The 24514-nt window shown below is 42.1% G+C and overlaps 2 protein-coding genes across 3 annotated transcripts in view; both read right to left on the minus strand.

Moving 5' to 3' along the window:
- The window catches only part of LOC101739499 (DNA-directed RNA polymerase III subunit RPC1), a 39877-nt gene that overhangs the window by 378 nt on the left and 14985 nt on the right, over positions 1-24514 (minus strand). For both annotated transcript variants that reach the window (XM_038020472.2, XM_038020471.1), the window contains exons 17-26: positions 24192-24305; positions 22814-22971; positions 21545-21717; positions 14417-14521; positions 13370-13559; positions 11910-12128; positions 11472-11590; positions 10846-11073; positions 10235-10328; positions 69-269 (exon numbers count right to left, since the gene is read on the minus strand). In XM_038020472.2, coding sequence (XP_037876400.1) covers positions 69-269; positions 10235-10328; positions 10846-11073; positions 11472-11590; positions 11910-12128; positions 13370-13559; positions 14417-14521; positions 21545-21717; positions 22814-22971; positions 24192-24305 — 1601 coding nt within the window. The remainder of the gene's footprint in view (positions 1-68; positions 270-10234; positions 10329-10845; positions 11074-11471; positions 11591-11909; positions 12129-13369; positions 13560-14416; positions 14522-21544; positions 21718-22813; positions 22972-24191; positions 24306-24514) is intronic.
- LOC110385425 (uncharacterized) lies at positions 15318-21527 on the minus strand. Its single transcript, XM_021348769.3, has one exon. The coding sequence runs from the start codon at positions 20148-20150 to the stop codon at positions 15771-15773; it is 4380 nt and encodes a 1459-aa protein (XP_021204444.2). The 5' UTR covers positions 20151-21527; the 3' UTR covers positions 15318-15770.

Consider the following 24514-nt stretch of genomic DNA (forward strand, 5'->3'; position numbering starts at 1 on the left):
CAAATTTAGATATTTATTTATATTTTTAAAAAATCATTGAAAGTATTAAGAACCGCCACCGCGCTTACACTGGCCAAATTCAAAACGGATTCCTTCATCCTGGCGAGTCCGTATCTGGTGATGCCCAGCACCTCCCCCCGCGCCGTCATCTGCCCCGCCAGCAGCTCCACGTGCCTCCTGTCCACACTCATGCCGTGACCTTCCATCACGGCCTGGATCTCACTGATGATGGTAGATTTCGCGGCTTCTATCCCCAACGTGTGGTACACCTGGAGATGGACTTTTCTTTAAGTACGAAATGTTGATAGTGCGTAAGATTAATTTAAATGAAGATATTTGTTTACGACCAAATTGTAATAATAATAAGCGAGGACAAATACCAAACTAGAATCCCTATACACAGATCGGTGTACAATAGCATCCTCGAGTCGACGATATATGAGTCCACGAATCCCACAGTACCGGGATCCTTTAACCGTTTGGAACCAGGTGACCGGCTGTGACTTGTCCCCGGATATATAATAATACATAAAAGATAAGAATGAAAGTGTATGCATGTTCACTTAAAACTCAAAAACTGTTAGTCCAATTGACATGAAACTTTACACCAAACGTAAACGGCGATATGAAGACTTCGGCGAACATAGTTACGTTAGTGTCGGATAGATGGCGCTAGTGGCAGTGACTTATCTTTTTTATAGCTTTGATTGGATGAGTTCATGGTCCACCTGGTGTTAAGTGGTTATCGGAGCCCATAGACATCTACAACGTAAACGCCACCACCCAGAGTTCTAATTCACTGTTAACAGTCCAACGGCTGCCCCATCCTTCAAGCCGGAACGCATTACTGCTTCACGGCAGAAATAAGCAGGGCGGTGGTACTGTTACGGGGTGGGTCCAGGAGCTCTTTTTAAAAAAGGACACGGCGACTGGCACGGAGTTTATTTTATTAAAGAAGTAGTACAAATGATGTGTGTTTCCGCTACTCAAGCCAAATCTGTTCTGCTGCGCTTTAGCAATATATCGTCTTTATATAGAGACAATGCATTCAAGAATGCCTTAGTCGGCATTATTATTTATATTACGTTATTATTGAGGGGCATATGTAACATCCCCCTCCTTAAGATTCATCGTCACCGATGAATGGTCACGGACGTTGACGTTGAGATAAACTAGAGCGGTAAGTATAGAATTTGGCTTTTGTTTTGGATAACAAAATAGGAAAACTAAAACATACGATACAGGATAAAACAAGTAAGTACTTAAAATAAAATAGTAACTATATCTTAAAGAAATAAACGTTAAGTACAATATCAAAAACACTTAAGTAATTATTAAGTAAAATACGAAAACAGGATATAGTAAGTAAATCTATAATTATTAAAGGTCTTAATTATAATTATTAATTAAACTTATACAATTTATTTAAAAGAATATAATGTATTATAACGTTACTCGACGACGACATTATTAGACGAATTTGACAACATAAGATTTCTCCTAAAAGGCCTAGGATATGAATAGTCTTTTTCACTATTTATTTGCACAGTTTGTGTAACATTATTATGATCGTTTTTACGATCTTTGTTGCATTGATTAAAGATTTGTATACAACAATGAGAATTATGTTTACTTGAACAAAACCATCTACGAAATCTAAATATAAGGTACAAGAAAAACAGAACAGTAAGAGAATAACTTATAGACATATAATGAACAGCATATTTTTGAAAGTGCGAAGGACTTTCCAAATGATTTAATTCTTTTTCTAGAGTATCTAGATGAATACTGGCGTGTAACAATGAGTCTAAATTATTAAGGTTATTTAATTTTAACAAGGGAAGTCTAGCTAAAGTTTTATTTAGTTTTGTACGTTCGCAACAATCATCTTCCAAAATGTTGAAGTTAGCTACTTGAGTTGTTACATTAGAAATAAATGTTTCACTAGACGAAAATTGTAAAGTTTTGAAGAAAGCTTTACAGTCTTTAAACAGGGACATTATTCCTGTTCCTAACAAAACATAATCATAGTTGAGACTATTACTAGAACAAGTTACATGTAATTTTCCAGGCTCAGATTGAACAAATATCCACCTATTTTTATTAAGTTTAAAGAAGGAATCTACGTGACCCCTTAAGAGTTTTACCGAACATGACCTTGGAACCTTATTGACAACTTCGGTTAAGATAACTGTCTCACACGTTGGGTTCGCAAGCGTCGAATACACATTACCTAATTCACAAATATAACACTTTTCACTCACGAATTTGCACTTGTCTAAGTCTTCTAACAGTGAGTAAAGCATACGATCTGTTGTTAATGCCATGTATGGCTTGTTTGGTGCTATAAGTGCATAAGTGTCTGGTTTTGTTAAGTCATAAGGAACTGGCATAGGAACAATATGGTAAAGATTATAGACTTGAGGTAACACGAGGGGTATCTTGATTATAGTGATAATACGATTATTATGATAGTAGCATACTAGTTTAGAAATATCGATAACTTCGTGAATGTTCTGTAAAGATATTGATATAGGAAGTTCGCAATGCTTAGGTAAGTCATTTATATGTTTCTCCAACTCGACATATAATTGATATGGGCTGAGTACAGTCGGGTGCAAAATATTCATTTTACTAAATAAAATAGCGTTGTTTATGTCTTCGATATCGAAAGACAATGCAATGATTATACTTTCTAAGGACTGGAATAAAGAATTAAATTTTGTTTTTATTTGTAATTTATCGTTAGAATTTATAATATATTCGAATGCCGAATTTATGATTTCTAGATTTTTATTTAGACGTTTCTCGTTTTCACTGAATTTTAACATTGAATTATTAAATGTGGAAATTGTAGATTTTATCACATGTATATTATCACGCATAAGATGCGCTAAAGCTTTTTCGTCTGACTGTACTTGGTCGATAGCATCAGAGAACTTGACACCGTCGTTGGAATCTAGAGTGCCAAAGAATGTTTTAAGAACAGAGCCACCAAAGTCGAGTAGCCCACGTTTTGATCTACTTTGTCGACTACTAGTAAGATAGGATACAGATGCAAACTTTTTGATGTTATTATCGTGTTGACTTTGTAATGACGAAATGGCGTTCATGCAATCGAACTGTATTTTGGAGGACTCGAAGTCCTTACAGAAAGAGTTTACTTTTTCAAATAATTGATCTACTTTATCAAGATGAGACTGTATGTTATTAGTATTTAAATAAGTTACAACATTCCAGTTATCATTAGTAAATTTGACGTCAGATAGTCTATCGTAGTATAGACCGGGACTATCTGTTATCTGGGTTATGATTTGATGACTTGTACATAGCACTAAGATGGGCCTGAAAGGGAACAGAAATAGTAATAAGTAAGCATTCGTTTATTATCACCAATAAATCAAATATTGTAAAATAGTAAACATATAAAATAGTAAAAGTTTCAAATAGTTATTCAGTGTAAGATTATTATTATAATTATAATATAATTTTTTTTCTTTTTGAGTAAAAGAATTAAGTATGTTCGAAAATAAAGGGATTATTTAAACGAGTTAGCTTTAATAAGACTATAGTGCGTCGTCATTTGCTAATTTTATTTCATCATAATGGTGACGCACGTGTTTACGGTTCATTAATAAGGTGACCGTGTGGTTGCCGTTTATTTTTATGATTTTGTATGGACCCTTCCATACAGGAGATAAGGCTTTGTTTTGCTTATGATGGCAACGGACGTAGACCATGTCACCAATATTATAGGTAATCGGTTTCGAGTGAGAGTCGTAGTATTTTTTTGATCTTTCTTTTGACGACTCTATATTTTGTAAAGCTTTTTGACGGCTGTAATATAACCGGTGATTAAGTGCTCTTATATAATCGCTGTATGTATTAAGGTCGAGAGAGTCTATACTTTTAGGGATGTAGGGTTTAAACCCGAATAACAATTCTAATGGTGAAAAGCCTGTGGTAGAGTGGATATTGGAATTGTACGCTAGCATTGCTGTTCTAAGATATAAGTCCCATGTATGTTGGTTTTCAACTATATACGACCTAAGATATTCTTTCAGAGTCGAATGACTTCTTTCTAGGGCGCCACAAGTCTGCGGGTGATATGGAGAAGCAAAAATGTGTTTTATTCCGAATAAACGCTCTAACTGCTTCATTACTTCGGAAGAGAAGTTAGCACCTTGATCTGTAATAATGATCTTAGGGATACCGATGTGGGAGATATACTTTACTAATGAACGAGCTGTTTCTTCGGCGGAGCATGTGACCATGGGATATGCTTGAGAATATTTAGTGAGATCGTCTTGTAACGTAAGAATGAACTTGAATTTGTTATGATGTGTTTCGGGTAATGGCCCCACTAAATCTAGGAATAACTTTTCATTAGCTCTAGTGGCGGTAGACGTGATTATCATTGGGGAGCGATTAACTTGGCGCAGCGGTTTGTTTATTTGGCACGATTTGCAATTTTTGACATAGTTTTCTATGTCTTGTCGCATATTTTTCCACCAATATAGTTCTTTTATTCGTCCTAACATACGAGCGACTCCGGGGTGACCTGCAGTCGTGGAATCATGGTGATCTCTTAATATTTTTTTGATTTCGGAAGGCGTAGGATATTGGATATTGTTATGGTAAATATTTACTTTGATTTGAGTGTCATGAAATAGAAACGCAACGATATTGTAAATTTTTGTAAATGACAATTTCGTGTAAGGGTCTGAGAAATCTGATATAGCACATTCTTTTTCCTCGCTATACCATGTAGTTATCATGTCACGGTAACAACGTAAAACATTAAAAATATCTTTATACGTAAACTCGTCGTAAAAATGAACACGGACAAACAAATGTGTAAATAAATGACTGGCGTTACCGGTAGAATAAAATGAGTACAGTTCTCTCTCCACTTCACGTATGTCAGGCATAGTTGTGGACATTTCTATGATTTCTGAACAATATGGTACAGACTCATCAAGGTCAATTGAGGTAGGGTAGGCTATCAGCTTACATTTAGCTTTAAGTAGAGAGTCGTTAAATTCCTGAATATTTGTGTTAAACGGATCTTTCGATTGTCGGGACACTTTTAGATATTGTTCATAGGTTTCAGGAGTTGACGGTGACGGTTGCGAGGGCAGTGATGGAGAAGGGACTTTTGTAGGAGGTTGAGTAGGGTGGCTAGGCATTTCTTGTCCAAGAGGGGTTTCTGAAGGGACGGAACCTGGGGCGTTGAAGTCTATGGGGGGTGGTAACGGAGACAAGTCATCGAACGTAAGGGGCTCATCTACTCGAGACTGTTCATCAAGGTATGGGGGTGGTTGTAAACCGGTTGGTTCATCGAGAGTATGAACGAGGTTGCGAGATAAGGAATCTGCGTTACAATTTAACTTCCCCTTTTTGTATTCAATCTCGTAGTCGAATTCTTCTAATTTTAACCTCCATCTAACTAACTTAGAACCCGGGTCTTTGCAGTTAAATAGCCACTGCAAAGGTTTATGATCGGTCACGATTTTAAACTTGTGTCCATACAGATAAGGTCTGAAAACTTTTGTGCCGAAAATGATAGCTAAACATTCTTTTTCGGTTGTAGAATAATTTCCTTCTGATTTGTTCAGGGTTCGAGATGCGAAGGCTATTGGGAGATCTTGACCTACTTCGCCTTGAGAAAGAATAGCAGAAACAGCGTAATTGGATGCGTCTGTTGTTAATACGAAGGGTTTAGTAAAATCAGGGTACTGAAGGATAGGAGCCGAGGTTATTTTGTTTTTCAGTTCGTCGAAGGCTTTTTGTTGTTCACAACCCCATTGAAACGTAGCGTCCTTTTTTAGAAGGCTAGTTAAAGCTTTAGTAATATGGGAGAAATTTTCAATGAAGCGACGATAATAACCAACTAAACCTAGAAATGATTTTATATCACGTGGAGACTTCGGAACTGGGAAGTTAGTAACACAGAGAACCTTCTTGGGGTCAGGCATTACTCCTTTATCTGAAATAATATGTCCAAGATACTGTGCTTCTCGACGAAAGAACTCACATTTGTCCGGTTGTAATTTTAGGTTGTGTTCACGGAGCTTATGAAATATGTTTCTGAGGTTTTGACAATGAGACAAGAGATCGTGGTTGAAAGCGACTATATCATCTAAATATGTATAGCAATGAGTGCCTTGAAGGCCGCTTAGTACTATATTCATGAGTCTTTGAAATGTGGAAGGAGCATTTCGAAGACCAAAAGGCATACGCGTGAACTCGTAATGGCCCGAGGGCACACTAAATGCTGTTTTTTCGGTATCTTTCACCTTGACTTGATGAAACGAAGATGCGAGGTCAAGAGTGGTAAAGTATTTACTGTGGCCTAGCTGGTCCAGGATATCCGTGATGTTCGGAATAGGATAGGCATCACCAATTGTTACTTGATTTAACTTCCTATAGTCGATAACAATACGCCACTTAGGTTTACCGGAGGAGTCTTGTTTTTTTGGTACTACCCATATAGGTGCTGACCATGGTGAGATAGAGGGTTGAATGATTTTTTGACGTAGCATATCATTTATTTGTCTATGTACTTCCTCTTTATGACACTCAGGGAAACGGTAACTTTTAACAGCGATCGGTGTGTCAGATGTAGTGCGTATTTCGTGTTCAAGAGTTTTTGTACACGTGAGGCTGTCGCCTTCAAGAAAAAACACGTCTGAGAATTCGGAACAGATACTGCGTAAACATGTTTCTTCCTCCTTATTTAAGTGTTCGCAACGAATGGCATCTTGAACTCGTTTTTCCCGGACTGAGTTAAAACTAATTTGGTAACAGCATGACTCGTGAGTACTGTCGGAAGTATTAGACGGAGGGTCATTTTCTAGAATCAGAGACACGGGTTCGAGGGTGAAAGATAGGTCATGTAACCTTACTTCCGACTCAGAGGTATTCAGGACAGACAAATTAATTTTGTTATTTGGTTTAACACTAACTAGACATTTAGAAAAATACACACTAGGATAGTTTACATGCGTGTTTTTTAAAATTAAACCTTCCTTTAACTCCGGGTTAGTAACAGCGCACTCAATAAACATTTCGCTTCTTGGCGGAACGATATAGTAGGGTTGTGACATATGTAACTTGAAACGCTGCGTAGAGGGGCTAAGTATGCCCAGGTATTTCTCTGAATAATTAATAAATGCACTATTTTTGTCTAAAAAATCTGATCCTATAATACCATCGTAATCCAGGTTAACATCTTTAACTACGTGAAAATAAAAAGGTGATAGATTCGATTGGTTAGTTTTTATTGACAAAAGGAATTTGCCCAGTGATTCACAGTGTGAATTTACGTCATTGATGCCTTTGAATTTTATTTTGTGATTTTCAAGAACTGGTAAACAAGGAATACTGGTACTTTTTATAAGAGATATTGAACTTCCCGTATCAACTAATAACGAAATAGGATTCGTGGTATGGGATGTATGAACAAGTATGTAAGGTAACGGTGTGTTTTTATGCTGAGAAATATCGTACACTGTCGGCAAATATTCTTGAGATATCGCCGATGGCATCGTTTGAGGGGTAAGTTGACTGATTGATTTACGAGTAGTATCCGGCTTAGCGGATACCGGGGTTGACTTATCATGTGACTTTGTAAACGATTTAGTAGAAGGCTTGGTAACCGGATTAGTAGACGAATTAGGAGACGAATTAGTAGACGAATTAGTAAACGAATTAGTAAACGAATTAGTAAACGAATTAGTAAACGAATTAGTGAACGAATTAGGAGACGAATTAGTAGACGAATTAGGAGACGAATTAGTAGACGAATTAGTAGACGAATTAGTAAACGAATTAGAAGACGAATTAATTGGCGAATTAGTGAACGAACTAGAAGTAGTTTTGCACGCTTGTGCATACGACCTAATAATTTCTTTGCATTGTTGCGATTTAGTAGAGTTACGTAATTTTGTGCCTGTTTGGTTTGCAGGCAATCGCCGGCACATTTGCGATACCTGACACGTTAGTTTAAATTACTGTCGGTTTTCTCGATTTCGCAACATTTAAAAGGCGAAGATTCCGAGTCAGGTGGAATATGATTAAGCGGGCGATATTTATTATACGAATTATTACGTAAGTTGTTATTGTATTCGCGTTTCTTACATTTCGCAATGTGATGACCTGGGTTTTTACAGTAACTGCAAACGATTTGAGGTGGAATTTTTTGTTTTGTGTCTATTTTTGTTGAATTAAATGAACTAGCTTGTGATGATAATTTTGGCTGTTGATGATGAGTTGAATGAGACTTAGCAACGAAGTTCTGGATTTTTTCCTCTTCAATGGCGATATTAATTGCTTCGTTAAGATTTTTGGGGTTACGACATCGCACCATGTTACCAATACGAGGAGTCAGTCCGAACATAAAAGAGTGTATCGCCAGGTCCTCTGTCATGGCAATACGACCTGATAGGTCTTTTTTTGATGTATTAGAATTATGGATTTCGGTCTGCATCTCGGTTAGGCACGTATCGATTCGTAATGAAAATTCAGACACAGATTCGCCAGCACGTTGTTTACATGATTGCAAATCGAAAAATAGATGACTGTAGTGTTTAGTTTCTCCAAAATTTTGACGAAGAAATTCTCTCAACGATTCGAAGTTATCGAATATTTTATTTGAGCATGCTATTCTGGCTTTTCCTTCTAGCTTTGAAATTATAAATTTCAGTAATAGTCTTTTTTGACTGTCTGATGCAAGATCTAACGCATCCTGGCAGTTAGTCAAGAAGGCCGTAAGGGTCTCCCGACTTCCATTATATGGGTTGATAAAATTACATAGTACTTGAATAGGATATTGTTCGCTCAAGACTATTTCACTTTTAGTAGACATTATTACGAGTATTCGCTTTTGACAGTAACAAAACAGACACTAGCAGAAAGAAGGTCAACTAAAAAAATGTAGTAGTTATACGAGACGAATGATTCACTCACCGCAAGAATATCAGAGCTGTTAACTTCATCGGAGAACGCACGGATGATGGGATGGCAGCAAGGCGTTTGGCAGGCTTATACTGGAAGTCTTAATGTCGCAAACGGCAGGAACCGGCTTAGCAGGAACGAGTCAGCAGGAACGTTGCAAACGGCTTAGCAGGAACGAGTCAGCAGGAACGTTGCAAACGGCTTAGCAGGAACGAGTCAGCAGGAACGTTGCAAACGGCTTAGCAGGAACGAGTCAGCAGGAACGTTGCAAACGGCTTAGCAGGAACGAGTCAGCAGGAACTGGTGCAGTAGGGACGAATCAGCGGCTTGAATTTTCACGGGTACTGGAGCTTCGGGCGAATCTTCGGGCTTGTTTCACAGGAACCAGCAGGACGTCGATATCAGGCTTATTGGTTTTTGCGTGTTTTTGTCAGGTTGACACCAGCCGATCAATACTGACCGGCACGAGCGGGTATGATGTGGCAGATTTTTGTAAGTTTTTCTTTCTCACGATGTTGAAGATGGCGTTGAAGATATTTTGCAGGTTTTCTTCCTTTACGATATTGATGATGAGAGCAGCGGCAATGAGCGCAACGTAAAATCAAGAGCTCAAGACAATCCGGATAGCCAGTGTAACGTACTGACTATCCCACTTCTGACACCACTGTTACGGGGTGGGTCCAGGAGCTCTTTTTAAAAAAGGACACGGCGACTGGCACGGAGTTTATTTTATTAAAGAAGTAGTACAAATGATGTGTGTTTCCGCTACTCAAGCCAAATCTGTTCTGCTGCGCTTTAGCAATATATCGTCTTTATATAGAGACAATGCATTCAAGAATGCCTTAGTCGGCATTATTATTTATATTACGTTATTATTGAGGGGCATATGTAACAGTACCTACCCGCACGGACTCGCAACGTAAATGCGCCACCCACCTTGAGATACCTTATATCTCAAGGTGAGTGGCCCATTTACGTTGTGGATGTATATGGACTCCAGTAACCACTTAACACCAGGTGGGCTGTGAGCTCGTCCACCCATCTAAGCAATAAAAAAAAAGGTCCTACCATCAGTAATTATGTAAATTGTAATTTTGCGGGTTTGATTTTTATTACACGATGTTATTCCTTCACTGTGGAAGTCAATCGTGAACATTTGTTGAGTACGTATTTCATTAGAAAAATTGGTACCCGCGTGAGATTCGAACACCGGTGCATCGCTTCGCTTTCTTATCCTTTAGGCCACGACGACTTTCAAAACTGGCTCCGGACTCACCTCTAGAATGTTATTGGATGTGGTCTTCGTGCCGTTGACTCCGAAGGTGGCGATGACGTCCCTCAGGCCGTCCCCCTCCACGCACAGCTTGTACCTACAGCCAAAGAAGTGTTACCTTAGCGACGACGATAACAACCCGCAGCTATCACCGGAGTCCGTGGACATCACGACAACGTGACGCCTAAATCTCAAGACTGTTTAATGGATTTCCCACTCATCTTAACCAATCCTGGATGCTTTAACGACTTTTGACAAGTTATAATTCTGCACATTTAAAGATCATTACAGTTTTCGTGATCACAAACGACTAGGGCATACATCTATATCTATACTAATATATAAACCTACACTGGTTTTTACGGATGCTCCGTTATAACTACTGAACTATGCATCCGATTGACTTGAAACTTGGTATCCGTGTAGAAAATACATGTACTTACTGGATAGGCTAATATTTATATGAGTGTTGGACTCCCTACACCAGTTGCGGGGGCGTTAATGATGAGAATCTTTGTGGGGGTGAGAAGTTATAATATTAATTTTAAAAGCCCAGCGAAGCGGACGGTTACAGCTAGTATAGTATAAAGCGGTTGGTTCACGCGAGCGCTCACTTGGTGCCGGGCAGGTCCGGCTTCTCCGAGGAGTCGTCGCAGGCGATGACGGCGCGCGACACCTGCGGCAGGCCCTTCACCACCACGGCGGGCAGCTGCCGCCCGAGCTGCTGCAGCGACATGTTCAGCCAGCCGCAGCTCTTGGACGGCTCGCCCGTCACCTTGATGGCCCAGGCCGACACCGCCGTCACCTCCGCCGGCTTCACCTTCAGCTTGGACGTGCAGATCCTGCGAACCAGCACGCGACCATCACGCGGACCGTCTCCCAGCGACTCTTGTGAGTCCGCGCGGGTAGGTAGGTACCAGGCCACTTATAGGCAGCGGCTTGGCTTTGCCCCTGGCATTGCTGACGTCCATGAGCGACGGTGACCACTTACCGTCACGTGTAGGTACCCGCCTATTACAGCCGTGAAGCAGTAATGCGTTTCGGTTTGAAGGGTGGGGCAGCCGTTGTAACTATACTGAGACCTTAGAACTTATATCCCATAGTGGGTGGGTGGCATTTACGTTGTAGATATCCATGGGTTCCAGTAACCACTTAACACCAGGTGGGCTGTGAGCTCATCCACCCATCAAAGCAATAAAAAAAATGAAAAAAACTCTAGCAATAAGGCCTGCACACTTACGAATACACAATGGAATGGACGTCGACCTCCAGACAGAGCAGCCTTATCCTCTCCGCGTCCAGCTTGATGAGCAGGAAACATTCGTAGGGCAGGTACACTTCCTCTATGTACGTCGTTATCTGGAACCGAGAACAACGCGTGAGCGCCTGCCCAGCAGCAGTCGCGCTGGACGAGACAACGGACAAAAATCGACAGTGCGTTTCCAGAGGTCTTTTTTGCCACGTACCGTCCGGCTATGGAATGAGCTCCCCTCCACGGTGTTTCCCGAGCGCTATGACATGTCCTTCTTCAAACGAGGCTTGTGGAGAGTATTAAGCGGTAGGCAGCGGCCTGGCTCTGCCCCTGGCATTGCTGAAGTCCATGGGCGACAGTAACCACTCACCATCGGGTGGGCCGTATGCTCGCTTACAAGGGTAATAACAAAAAAAAAGTTCTGACCTCGCCAAGGGTGGTCTTCTCCAACCTCCCTTTAACCCTCCTGGCGAACTCTTGGTCGTAAGGCTGCATGAGCTCGGCGGTGATGATCGGAGTGGAGATATTCCGGGAGGCGTTGATGATCTCCTTGACGCGGGGAACCCCCTGGGTTATGTTCATGGACGCGACGCCGGCGAAATGGAACGTCTTCAGGGTCATCTGGGTGCCGGGCTCGCCGATACTCTGTGATCAGTACATATGGGATATTTCAACAATTATATGTTTGTGAGAACAATCCAAACTTAGATCTCATGTCTTGAGGTGGGTGATGTCTACTGATTCCTTTGCCCGATGATAAGCGTCCCGAGTGACAGTTTTGAAGGACCTAGACCCAGTCCACAGTAATAATAATAATAATAATTTATTTATTTCTCTCTTAAAGGTATAGTACAAATACATAATGGAAATTAACCTTATAATTTATTTTGTAAGCCTTTGAAAGAGCTGAAGTCTGTACTAGGTTCAAAGACCTGTATTACTGATCTCCAGGCTCCCTCCAGATTAGGTTGGGTTAAGTCGTGAACAGATGCTGCGGACTAGTGTTGAGAGATCATTAGGTGTTATTATTTAAGAAGGTCATGCGTGTGCGTGTGTGTGTGCGCCCCGTCATGACTTACGCGAGTGTGGTGTTCGCTCACGCGGCCCGCACACACATAGACACCCTCCAATCCCTACAATCCCGCTTTTGCAGGTTAGCTGTCGGGGCTCCGTGGTTCGTGAGGAACGTTGACCTACACGACGACCTGGGCCTCGAATCAATTCGGAAATACATGAAGTCAGCGTCGGAACGATACTTCGATAAGGCTATGCGTCATGATAATCGCCTTATCGTTGCCGCCGCTGACTACTCCCCGAATCCTGATCATGCAGGAGCCAGTCACCGTCGACGCCCTAGACACGTCCTTACAGATCCATCAGATCCAATAACCTTTGCGTTAGATGCCTTCAGCTCTAATACTAAGGGCAGGCTTAGGGACCCCGGTAACCGTACTCGTCGAACTCGACAAAGAGGTCGACGTGCAACCTAACCCATGCATCAGCCCGCTGAGTTTCTCGCCGGATCTTCTCAGCGGGTCGCGATTCCGATCCGGTAGTAGATTCATTCGCGAAACAATTGCTCTTGAGTTGTTAGGTCTCCTTCGGAGGCGCTCGGGCAGTTGTTAGCAAATCCCAACCCTCTTGGCTGAGCCTTTGCTCGCCCACCTGTCCTGGTGAAACTGGAAAGGCCTTCGGGCCACCAGTAAACTTTCAATCATAAAAAAAAAAAAAAAAGTGTGTGTGCGTGAGTATTGGGTGTGTGAATTCGTGCGTGCGTGCGCGTGTGCGTGCATATGTGAAGGTGCGCGCATGCATGTTGTATTGTGTGTGTGTGAGTATCTGCATCACAGTGCGATATGGGTCCGCGAGGGTCGAGGGGTACAGACCTGCGCGGCGAGGGCGCCCACCGCCGTGCCGGGCTCGATGACCCCGCGCTGGTACTTGTGGTGGCACACGCGCAGGAAGCGCACCAGCTGCGTCAGCGTCAGGCGCTCCAGCTGCAGCGCCGCGCGCCCGCAGCCCGCGTACCGAGCCCGCAGCGCGCGGACCCGCCCCGCCGTCGCCTTCAGGAACGAGCTAAGGAAGGAGAAGCACCACCAGTATAGGGCCACCTGAGTACTGAGCGCTTTCAGCTTACTAGTGGTAGGACCTCTTATCCTACCACTTGTCCGCGCGGATATGTACCACCACCCTGCCTATTACAACCGTGAAGCAGTAATGCGTTTCGGTTTGAAGGGTGAGGCAGCCGTTGTAACTATACTTGAGACCTTAGAACTCATATCTCAAGGTGAGCGGCGCATTTGCATTGTAGTTGTCTATGAGCTCCAGTAACCACTTACCACCAGGTGGGCTGTGAACTCGCCCGCCCATATAAGCAATAAAAAAAAAAGGTCGTCTCTGACACGTGAACGTTGACCATACCACGTCATTGGCTGCAAGCGATATCACAAAGAGCAATGATGCTTATATTGTATGTCGAATGGTAGGAGGTGGAATAATTTAATATTTTTCGTAGAGTGTGACTAATGTTTCGTTGCTTTGGTTCCAGTAAGCATTTCCTCATTCATTTTAAAGATACCCTGTTTGACCCCGACACTCTTATTCCTTTTTTTTTCCTACCTATTCTAGTTACCTCGAGGGGTTATTCTAGATTCACTGAGCTAGTAGATGAGCTCTCAGAGCTCAAACCGGAGTGTTGCAAACACTGGCTCTAACGAGAGCAGAATTTATGACCGGATCAAAAACGCGACCCACTGAGAAGATCCGGCGAGAAACTCGGTGGGCTGTGTCTATGGGTTAATTATTCCCGTGCACGAATGGACGTATTCTCGACCCTCACGCGTCGCCACAGACGAGGGGTCCAGTGTTCCCGGAGACTCCAGGGTCGCTATGCCCTCACCCCGAGGCCACCACTAGTGCAACAGTCGACTCACAGTAGTTCGTTCTTGAACTCGTCCGTGGAGGTTTTGAAGTCGTCCAGGGCTAGGGTTTCTTCGGCGGCCAGCACGATTCCGTCACCGTCTAATGGTTCTGCATTTCTGGAACACGATTTTTTTAGGTTACGTTCGAATTCATAACCAGCCTAATGGTAAACGTTCACCGGAATTCGAAGACATCACAACCTGAACGAGATATCAGATCGAAGTATCAGTTGTATTGAACAGCGGCCGTCAGGTCATCGTGTCCCCTTACGGGGCATGGGTCGGGCCTCGGGGCAATCCCCTCTGCCCGGGCTTGGATTCCCTGCCTGACGAGGCAAGAGTGATGATTATGCTTGCTTGATGTGGTTGAGGCGATGATTTCGATGTGATGAGGTGAGGAGTGAGCTGTTAAGGTGATTGGTGATGGGTTCGATTTTTGAAATGGATGACGAATGGACAGCGGCTGAGAAGCTGGAACTGGAAACTGGAACACGTGATTGCTTTGTGGCAGAAATAGGATGACCACACCTACCCGACCGGGCGGAACTCAGTATGATACTTAAACAACGCTGCTGCCCAGTCTCTTAATGGCCTTTAAAATACCTGAGCACAGGAAGAGGTGGATGATGCTAATTATAGGCCACCACACCGCCAATGGTCCCACTATTCACAAGGAACACTATAAGGAACCAGTTCCTACATAGATGAGGCCGTCTGTTTATTTATATATTTATTTATTTACTACGAGGAGAACCAACAGCCAATTAACATAGTATAATAATATAACAAATAATAGAAAAAAGAAAATTAAAAACAATCAGTAAGCAAGAATATATTTGCCGATAGTTGGGGAATACTTTTTTACAAAATAATGTTATTTTTACCATAATAATAGTACTATGATGTTGCCAGATGAATTAAAATAACTGATGGCTGAGTAAACAGGAACTTTATTCGTTCATGTAACAAATTATACAAAACACACGGATACGTAGATATTACAGTAAACGTACAATTCCTAAGGGTGGTTCTTGGAACGGGCTGCGGGGCTACCGCGTTCCTTAACCTCCTAGCTGATGCTTTTTCTGAGGGCTGCGGGGCTACCGCTCAGATCAAACTTGGGCAGACGAGTGGACTGCGGGGCTATCGCACTCGTTGCCGTCTAGCTATCGAATGTGATAACTGGCGTGCTGCGGCCTCTTAAATAGCGATCGTTGACGTCGTAGTGGGGTGGCGATGCGTAGATTACTCGTGGTTATCGTTGTGTGAGTGAGCGCGTCACAGTGCAGCGTTGTAGGTAAAATGTAGCATTGCTATATCCTCCCCCTCTGGTACTCTAAAGTCGTCTCGACAGAGTATCAGCACCTTAGGTTTTACGTGGTCGTCCTCGACGACGTATTGGATAAGTCGGCTGAACTATGCTATCAGCTCTCTTCTCAAATTTTGTCATTGCAGAGGAGTGGTATTTCCCAATTGATATATCTGGTGAATCTGGGTGTGCAACATCATAGGTAGAAGTACCGTGTTTCTTCATTATCACATAAGGACCATCTTGCTTTGGTGCAAATTTGGCAGAAAATTGCTTGTTAAGATTACTAATAGGATGGGATTCTATTAAGACTAGGTCTCCAACTTTATGTCCTGGGTCTGGTCTTCTCTTATTATTTGATTTATGACAAGCTTCATCCATGTTGATCTCTGCATTTTCTCTTGCTAGTTTCAAATCCTGGGCTAGTTGTTTTAGCTTAGGTGTGATTTCTGCCAGAAAATTTTCAGATGCTACTATCGAACTAAGGTCATGAGTCAATTCGTACGGTGTCCGTAATTCTCTTCCAAACGTTAAGTAGGCTGGTGAAAAGCATGTAGATCGACAACGAGCTGTATTCATTGCAAATCGTATAGCTGGAAGTGTTGACGGCCACAAATTGTGTTTGTCTTTAACCATTATAGCTATTTGTGTTTTCATGTCTCTATTCTTTCTTTCAACTACATTTGGTTCAGGATGATATACTGGAGTGAAAACTTGTTGGATTTCTAAGCAGTATGTAAGTTTTTGCATTACTGCCGATATAAACTGTACTCCATTATCACAAACAATTTTTCGTGGTAATCCGTATCGGAGAAATATTTCATTTAGCAAAATCAAAGCGCAGCTTTCACCTGTAGCTTCTCTCAACGGAAACATTTCAACCCATCGTGAAGCCATGTCTTCTATTATAAATATCCATTTTTCACCAGAAAGGCCTTTTGGTAACGGACCAAACAAGTCTACTGATAATACTTCAAACCTCTGGGTATTTGGAGTAGATTGATATAAACCTGCTGGTTTCTGATTTGAAGGTTTATATTTCTGACATTCTTCACACGTTTTCACGTATTTTATGACATCTTTTCGTTGCCCTTTCCAATAAAATTTATTTATGATTCGCTGAAGAGTTCTTTCTGCTCCCATATGTCCAGCAGTGTGTGAATCGTGAAACGCTTTAAGGACGTTAGTTATTTCGTGAGAAGGGACTACTAATTTTGCATTTTCGTCGTCTTGTTCTGGAGTGTAAAGATACAAAACACCTTTATGTAGTATATATCCTTTTTTAACATATTCAGCATAGTTTATGGAATGTCCTCCTTCTTCTAAAGTTTCAATTATATTTTTTAGAACTTCATCTTTTAATTGTTCGTCTGTTAAATGTTTTTCATTAGGTTTCGGCATCTCGAGATCTATACGACAAATGGTACAATCTTCATCATGATCCTGACATGGTGGTCGAGATAGTGTGTCGGCCACGACATTAGTTCGTCCTGGAGAATACTTAATTTGGAAATCATAGGGTTGTAACTGGAGTGCCCAACGTGGTAGACGACCCGTTGGAGTTTTTAGGTTCATTAACCACTTCAGCGGTTGGTGATCTGTTATAGTCACAAATTTTGTTCCTTCTATGTATCCTCGGAACTTTGAAATAGCCCAAACTATGGCTAATGCTTCTTTCTCAGTTACAGTGTAATTGCATTCAGCTGTATTCAGGAGTCTACTTGCGTATTCTACTGGGTGTTCTTCTTCTCCCTCCCCCTGCACTAAAGCTGCTCCTATAGCATACTGGCTTGCATCTGTTTTAATTGTGAAAGGTAAATTAGTGTTAGCTTGTCTTAAGACTGGGGCAGTCGTCAAAGCGAGCTTTAATTTGTCGAAAGCTTCTTGTTGTTTTGACTCCCATTTCCAACTTACTTTCTTCTTTGTTAGATTGGTTAAAGGTTGTGCAATTTGTGCAAAATTTCTTATGAATCTTCGATACCATGACGCAGTTTGGAGAAACGACATTAATTGTTTCATTGTTTTGGGTTTGTTGAGTTTCATAATTGCTGATACCTTTTCTGGGTCAGACTTTATTCCCTCAGGTACAATAATATGTCCTAGGTATTTTATTTCTGTGCACCCGAATTTACATTTGTTTCTGTTAGCTCTGAGATTATACTCACGTAGCTTATTAAATATTTCTCGCAGATTCTCTACATGCTCTTTAAAGGAGTATGCTCTTGTTATGCAATCATCTAAGTATGCTAGTGTGTACTTTGTCTTTAAGCCTTGTATAAATTTATCCATTAGCCTTTGAAAAGTTGCTGGAGCATTTCGTAATCCAAATGGCATTCTTTTAAAACGAAAGTTTCCAAACGGTGATATAAAGCTTGTTTTGTCTTGATCGTCTGGATTTACCACTATTTGATAGTATCCTGATTGTAAGTCGAGTGTAGACATATATGGCAACCCCTTTGCTTGATGAAGCAGGTCATCAATACGTGGTAATGGATACCTATCTGGTTTTGTGATTTCATTTAGTTTTCTATAGTCTATGCAAACTCGAACGTCGTTATCCCCTTTTGGTACTAGAATAACGGGTGCTGCCCATGGTGAATCACTCTCTTCGATTATATCATTACTAATCATTTCATCAAGTTTTTCCCTAAGTTGTGTTTGTCGAGCTGGTGACAATCTGTAGGGCTTAACACTAATAGGCGGATGTGTTCCCGTGTCTATTCTATGTACTGCGAACGGTGTGGGATTTCCGTTTTTATTGAATATGTCCCTATATTCATGAAGTAGATCATTGAATACTACTCGTTCTTCATTTGTGAACACAGAGCCTTCGTGAGGTTTCAAATAAATGTCCAAAGAATACATGTTTATAGGATTTATTGGTAAATAAGTAATGCGAGGATCAACACAAGATGCTGCATCGGCTGGTTCACGTGGTCGCACTGGTCGTGGCGGTGTGTCCAATTTTACCAATGCATAACGGGCTTTCTTGGTTGGGATGGGACTGATATCACCATGTTCGCTGTGAAGTGGTGAAGGAGTATTTTTCATTGGTGAAAGCATCTTTAACTCCTTAGCGTATTTTAGGAAATCGCTCAAACCCGCTTCACCGTTGTCAATCTTGCAAGGTCTCTCATTAAAGGTCAGCGATCTAGCTGCCTTTAACGGAACTATGTCGCTTGACAATCTTATAAACTGAAATTTTTGTTTTGGATCATCCAAGAAGTACCACACTCGTTGGGGTAAATTTAGAACAATTCCAAACTTCTCCAAGAAATCTATACCAAGCAGGGTTCTGTTGTCTTCTGCTTCTGGCATTGCAGAAAATGTGATAGGTAAAAGTCGTCCTCCTACCACAACATCCACTTTAGCAGTTAGTAGCTTCGTTATTCGTTTGGTACCATCAGCGAGGATGACGTCAGCTTGCTTTTCGTCAAATTTAGTACCTTGACATACTAGTGTCTTGTACAAATGTGTACCTGCCATACTAGTTTTAGCTGCGGTATCAATGTGTGCGTAGCCATGTTCGCCTTTCACGTTGATTTCAATGGTTGGTATTTTGGCATTATTAATGGTAGTTTGTAGTGCGTAAAATGAAACTGGTTTTGGCGGCGTTTCATTGTTTTTACACGTTTTGCAGTTGCTGCGAAATACCCCCGGTGCTCCACAACCATAACAGCTTATCTGTACAATTTCGCTTGAGGACATATTTTTTCCCATTGCTTCCTCTGACAATCTTTTACGGCAAACTTCTTGAAGATGGCCTTTCTTGCCACAGTACGAACATCTTTTCGGCTGCTTCCTCTCAATACCCGTGCGCAGGCTAGTTTCTGCAATTTCTTCGGCTTCTTTGGCAAGGTTTTCAATATGTCGACCTCGTTCCAATAGCTCTGAGAACGATTTGATCTCATAGCGAGGAATTTCTTTTTTGAAGCGGATATTGAGGAGTCCGTATACGAAATCCAGTTCCTCTTCTTCCTTGTGCCTTTTTGCTGGAAGATGCGATAGCAAGGCACGTTTGTCACAAACAAATGCATCAATAGTTTCGTTTGTTTGCTTCTTCGCAAACAATTCCAGATAAACTTCATGCGGTTGCATTTTTGGGGCAAATGCACTTCTGATCGCGTCTAAAGCTGGATTCCACTTTTTTATCTCACCTTTGACGCCACTCCACCACGTAGCTGCTTGTCCTGTTAGTAACAACGTTAATCCTTCGAGAGCGTCTTCGTCGGTGATTTTTTCAATTTTCTTGTAGATAGTAATATTTGTGATAAATTCTTCTACTTTATTATGATTTCTTTCTCCGTCGTACCTTTTTGTGCAACGAGCGAAACTGCTTTTGTGTTGGCTACCTTCGTATGTAATTGACAACTTGTTAATGAGTGTCGTGAATTGCTCCTGCGTCATAACCATCAGTTCAGGTTTTTCTTCTGACATTTTGTGTGGGTAGATTACAATTCTTCCAAATCCAATTTATTGAGGGTAGACCCTTGGTAGATTTTTTTTTTTTGCCGTTGGGCGCCAATATGATGTTGCCAGATGAATTTAAATAACTGATGGCTGAGTAAACAGGAACTTTATTCGTTCATGTAACAAATTATACAAAACACACGGATACGTAGATATTACAGTAAACGTACAATTCCTAAGGGTGGTTCTTGGAACGGGCTGCGGGGCTACCGCGTTCCTTAACCTCCTAGCTGATGCTTTTTCTGAGGGCTGCGGGGCTACCGCTCAGATCAAACTTGGGCAGACGAGTGGACTGCGGGGCTATCGCACTCGTTGCCGTCTAGCTATCGAATGTGATAACTGGCGTGCTGCGGCCTCTTAAATAGCGATCGTTGACGTCGTAGTGGGGTGGCGATGCGTAGATTACTCGTGGTTATCGTTGTGTGAGTGAGCGCGTCACAGTGCAGCGTTGTAGGTAAAATGTAGCATTGCTATAGTACTTAATAATTTTAATAATGTTTTTTGTGTTAACGAGTCAGGCGTTTTGGTGCAAACTGTAAGCCTGACTTTGTATTGAATGGAATAAATAAATAAAAAAAGAAACAAAATAAGCAAAGGAGGAATACACAAGACTAATTTAAATGTACCCTTATTATTATTATTATTTTTTATTGCTTAGATGGGTGGACGAGCTCACAGCCCACCTGGTGTTAAGTGGTTACTGGAGCCCATAGACATCCACAACGTAAATGCGCCACCCACCTTGAGATACAAGTTCTAAGGTCTCAAGTATAGTAACGACGGCTGCCCCACCCTTCAAACCGAAACGCATTACTGCTTCACGGCAGAAATAGGCAGGGTGGTGGTACCTACCCGCGCGGACTCGCAAGAGGTCCTACCACCAGTAATTTACCAGTATTATAAATGTCACAAATTAATAAAAATCAGTTGTGCTACACATCGCCGGCACGTGGCCCCTTTGTCCCGTCATCATCCAGGAAAAATCGGGCACTAAGCTGACGTCTCATCCCTGTTATATGAGGAATAAAATGAGTCAATATCTAACAACCTGCCAAGTCTGCCTGTTGATTTACGAGGCTTGCGGAGAGTACTTAATGGTAGGCAGCGGCTTGGCTCTGCCCCTGGCATTGCTGACCTCCATGAGCGACGGTGACCACTTACCATCAGGTGGGCCGTATGCTCGTCTGCCTACAAGGGCAATAAAAAAAAAACCTGCGAGTGTCTCAATCGCTTTTTAAGACACCTGAGCACAGGAAGAGGTGGGTGGTGCTAATTATAGGCCACCACACCGCCAATGGTCCTACCATTCGAAAGCTATAAGGAACCAGTTCCTACATAGATCAGGCCGTCAATTGACTTACTTATCCTGGCACTTGGCTCTGACGTCCGCCAGCACCCTGGCCAGGTCCACGGGGCGGTCCTTGCCCTCCATGTAGGTGGGGTCGAGGCCGTCGCTGCCGTACCGGAACTGCACCACCTCGCCGGTCGCGTTCCGGACCGTCATGTCGTACTGCAGCACCAGGTCCTCCAGCGACTGGACCGAACGCTCAGATTACTTATCACACTTTCAAAATTAAGGGGGCCTCCATTAATTACGTGAGGCGTTTTTGAGAATTTTTTGACACCCTCTCCCCCCTTGGTGAGATAACGTAAGCTTTTTCACAACTCCCTCCCCCCTCTTCTAATCTCAAGCGAGATTCTTCAAAAATTCAAAACAAAGCAGGCTAGAACGTGTCCGCGCGTCGCTGTTATTCAGCTCTTTACGTTGCGATGTTTGTCGACTCGCACGTGTCAAACAATCGAGCGCTACTTCGCTGCTCTGCGAAGTTCGGACGTATACGAAAAATACTATTTTCTCAGATTTGGCCATATTTTATTCTAGAAATAAAATTTCACGGAATCTTACACCGTTTTCTGCGAGAAATATAATAACGTGATATTTGCCAAGAACCCTAAGTGAGATTTGGAATGATTTAGCTTGATCCCCTCCCCCCCTACAACACCTCACGTAATTAATGGACGCCCCCTACGCTTCTTGACTGTCCAATTTTTGGAGGAAACCGACTTTTGTGCCGACTTACGAAAAGTTCAAGGGTCTAATTAAACAGCAAATTGAAATTTAGATTTGTTAAGATTGTTGTAAAGTGAGACGTGAGTTCGATCATGACCATACCAGAAACTCGGTCATGGTCAGTGGCCAGCGACCAGGTAGCAGGTATTACCTCTGCTGGTTTGGTGACGCGCTGGTAGAAGTAGGTAATACGTATCGATACTCCCTGACTTGAGAGCTAATTGTTACACTGTGTGACGTGTGACTAGATATGTAAGGCGTATTATGTAGATCCAAAAAAATACGTGTAAATAATTATCGTTTGGTGGGTCGTGACAAATCGACGAGTGGGACAGCAATTTGCAGCACTGCCTTTGATATCCCCAACCAGATACCATATTCTAAGACCTTAGTACCTAGTGATTTTCACTAGGCACACATTTCACAGAAATAGCGTCCTCGTCGCGACTGTGAACAATCACCACGAGGACCACATGCTCCTTTATCTACCAAGAAAAAATATCATTAGATTCATCTTCTATTGTGTCCATCTTTGAGAGAATATCAGCGGCCCGTGTACCTTAACAAGTCGCCTCTGCAGGTAGCCAGTCTCTGCGGTCTTGACGGCGGTGTCCACGAGCCCCTCGCGCCCTCCCATGGTGTGGAAGAAGAACTCGGTCGGCGTCAGGCCGGTGTAGAAACTGTTCTCCACGAAACCGCGAGCAGCCGGGATCTTTGCTGTCATAACAGTACCATACTATCACTCCGAGTAAGGGCTCTGGCATTAACGATCACAAAGCGCTTCGGCATTCCCTTGGCAGCGATCAGCACTGATACATCAGTATCACAACCACTTTTTACTGGTGGTAGGACCTCTTGTGAGTCCGCGCGGGTGGGTACCACCACCCTGCCTATTTCTGCCGTGAAGCAGTAATGCGTTTCGGTTTGAAGGGTGGGGCAACCGTTGTAACTATACTTGAGACCTTAGAACTTGTATCTCAAGGTGGATGGCGCATTTACGTTGTAGATGTCTATGGGCTCCAGTAACCACTTAACACTAGGTGGGCTGTGAGCTCGTCCACCCATCTAAGTTATAAAAAAAACCATCTTCCACCCCACTATGGGACAGGGTGTGCCGAGCTACAAAGCTACGACCCTACGGTAAGCAGGTAACAATTTACTGATCCCAACATAAATGCTCCTTGCTTGATTACCCTAGATTGGGGGGAAACGGGACGCTCTCCAATTTCAAATACAAATTTTCAGCGGTTTTTCTTAGGGTAATACCAATTAAATTGAGATTAAAACAGTTTTGTAGGTCAAAATTTTCATATACAATGCATTATTATACATAGATAATTGAAAAACATACACAAAAACTTAAAAAACTAGCTTGGCCTGATCCACCTTGGCTTTTGGGGTGAATCAGGTCACGTATGGAGACAATAGAGTTTTTCGATTGGGGTTTTTAGGTAATTAACTTTTCAATATCATTAATCAGTTACAAAACTCTGATGAATAAATTAAATTATTTAATATCCATACATACTAAATAAAAGTCCTTTTCAATTCAACAAATTTAAATCTCACAAAAGCATTGTAACAACCCAGATTTGTCCTTATTCTACCCCTAGTCTCTATTCCCCCCAATCTATGGTACATGCTTTGTGAGAAATAAAATATTTTAATAACTTGTTCTATAAACTTTTAGTCTATTTGAGTTTCCCTTAGGTAAGTTAAGCACACGCGCTGACGACCAACCTGATTGTAACATAATCGACGTGTACATCAGCAATGTCAGAGCCCCAAGCTACCATCTGACGGAGGACGTATAATAAAAGCTCCAGAGGAACTTACTTTCAGTGCCGCGTTGGGGGATACAAATGGCCTCAGACCCCTACAAGCAGAGCAGAACCTGTATTGAGACAGAAGACAACAGAAGAGCGTGGGTAACTCACAGTGTCTCTCGAAGTGCGGCAGGGACCGGTCTTCGAATCCGTTCGGTACGCGTTTCCCGTTAAGCGCCTGCTGGCCCACGCACGCGATCATCTGCGATATGTTGATGTTGGAACCTGGACACATGCACTTCGGTATGGAAGCCAAATCTTAGAATATTTGCTATGTTTGCACGAGATGGTTTAGATTCGGTATACCCCACCATGGAAGCCAAGTCTAAGGATGTTTGATGTGTTTGCACGAGTGAGATGTTTTAGGTTTAGCGGTAAGTGACACTGCTGTGGGATTCTAGAAAGTTTTCTTTCAGGTATACAGTAAACAACAT

The sequence above is a fragment of the Bombyx mori genome, chromosome 25 (assembly GCF_030269925.1).
Source record: "Bombyx mori chromosome 25, ASM3026992v2".
NCBI lineage: Eukaryota > Metazoa > Arthropoda > Insecta > Lepidoptera > Bombycidae > Bombyx > Bombyx mori.

Excerpts from the sequence above, each read along its gene's own strand:
- LOC110385425 (XM_021348769.3), bottom strand. The coding sequence starts at position 20,150 with ATGTCAGAAGAAAAACCTGAACTGATGGTTATGACGCAGGAGCAATTC.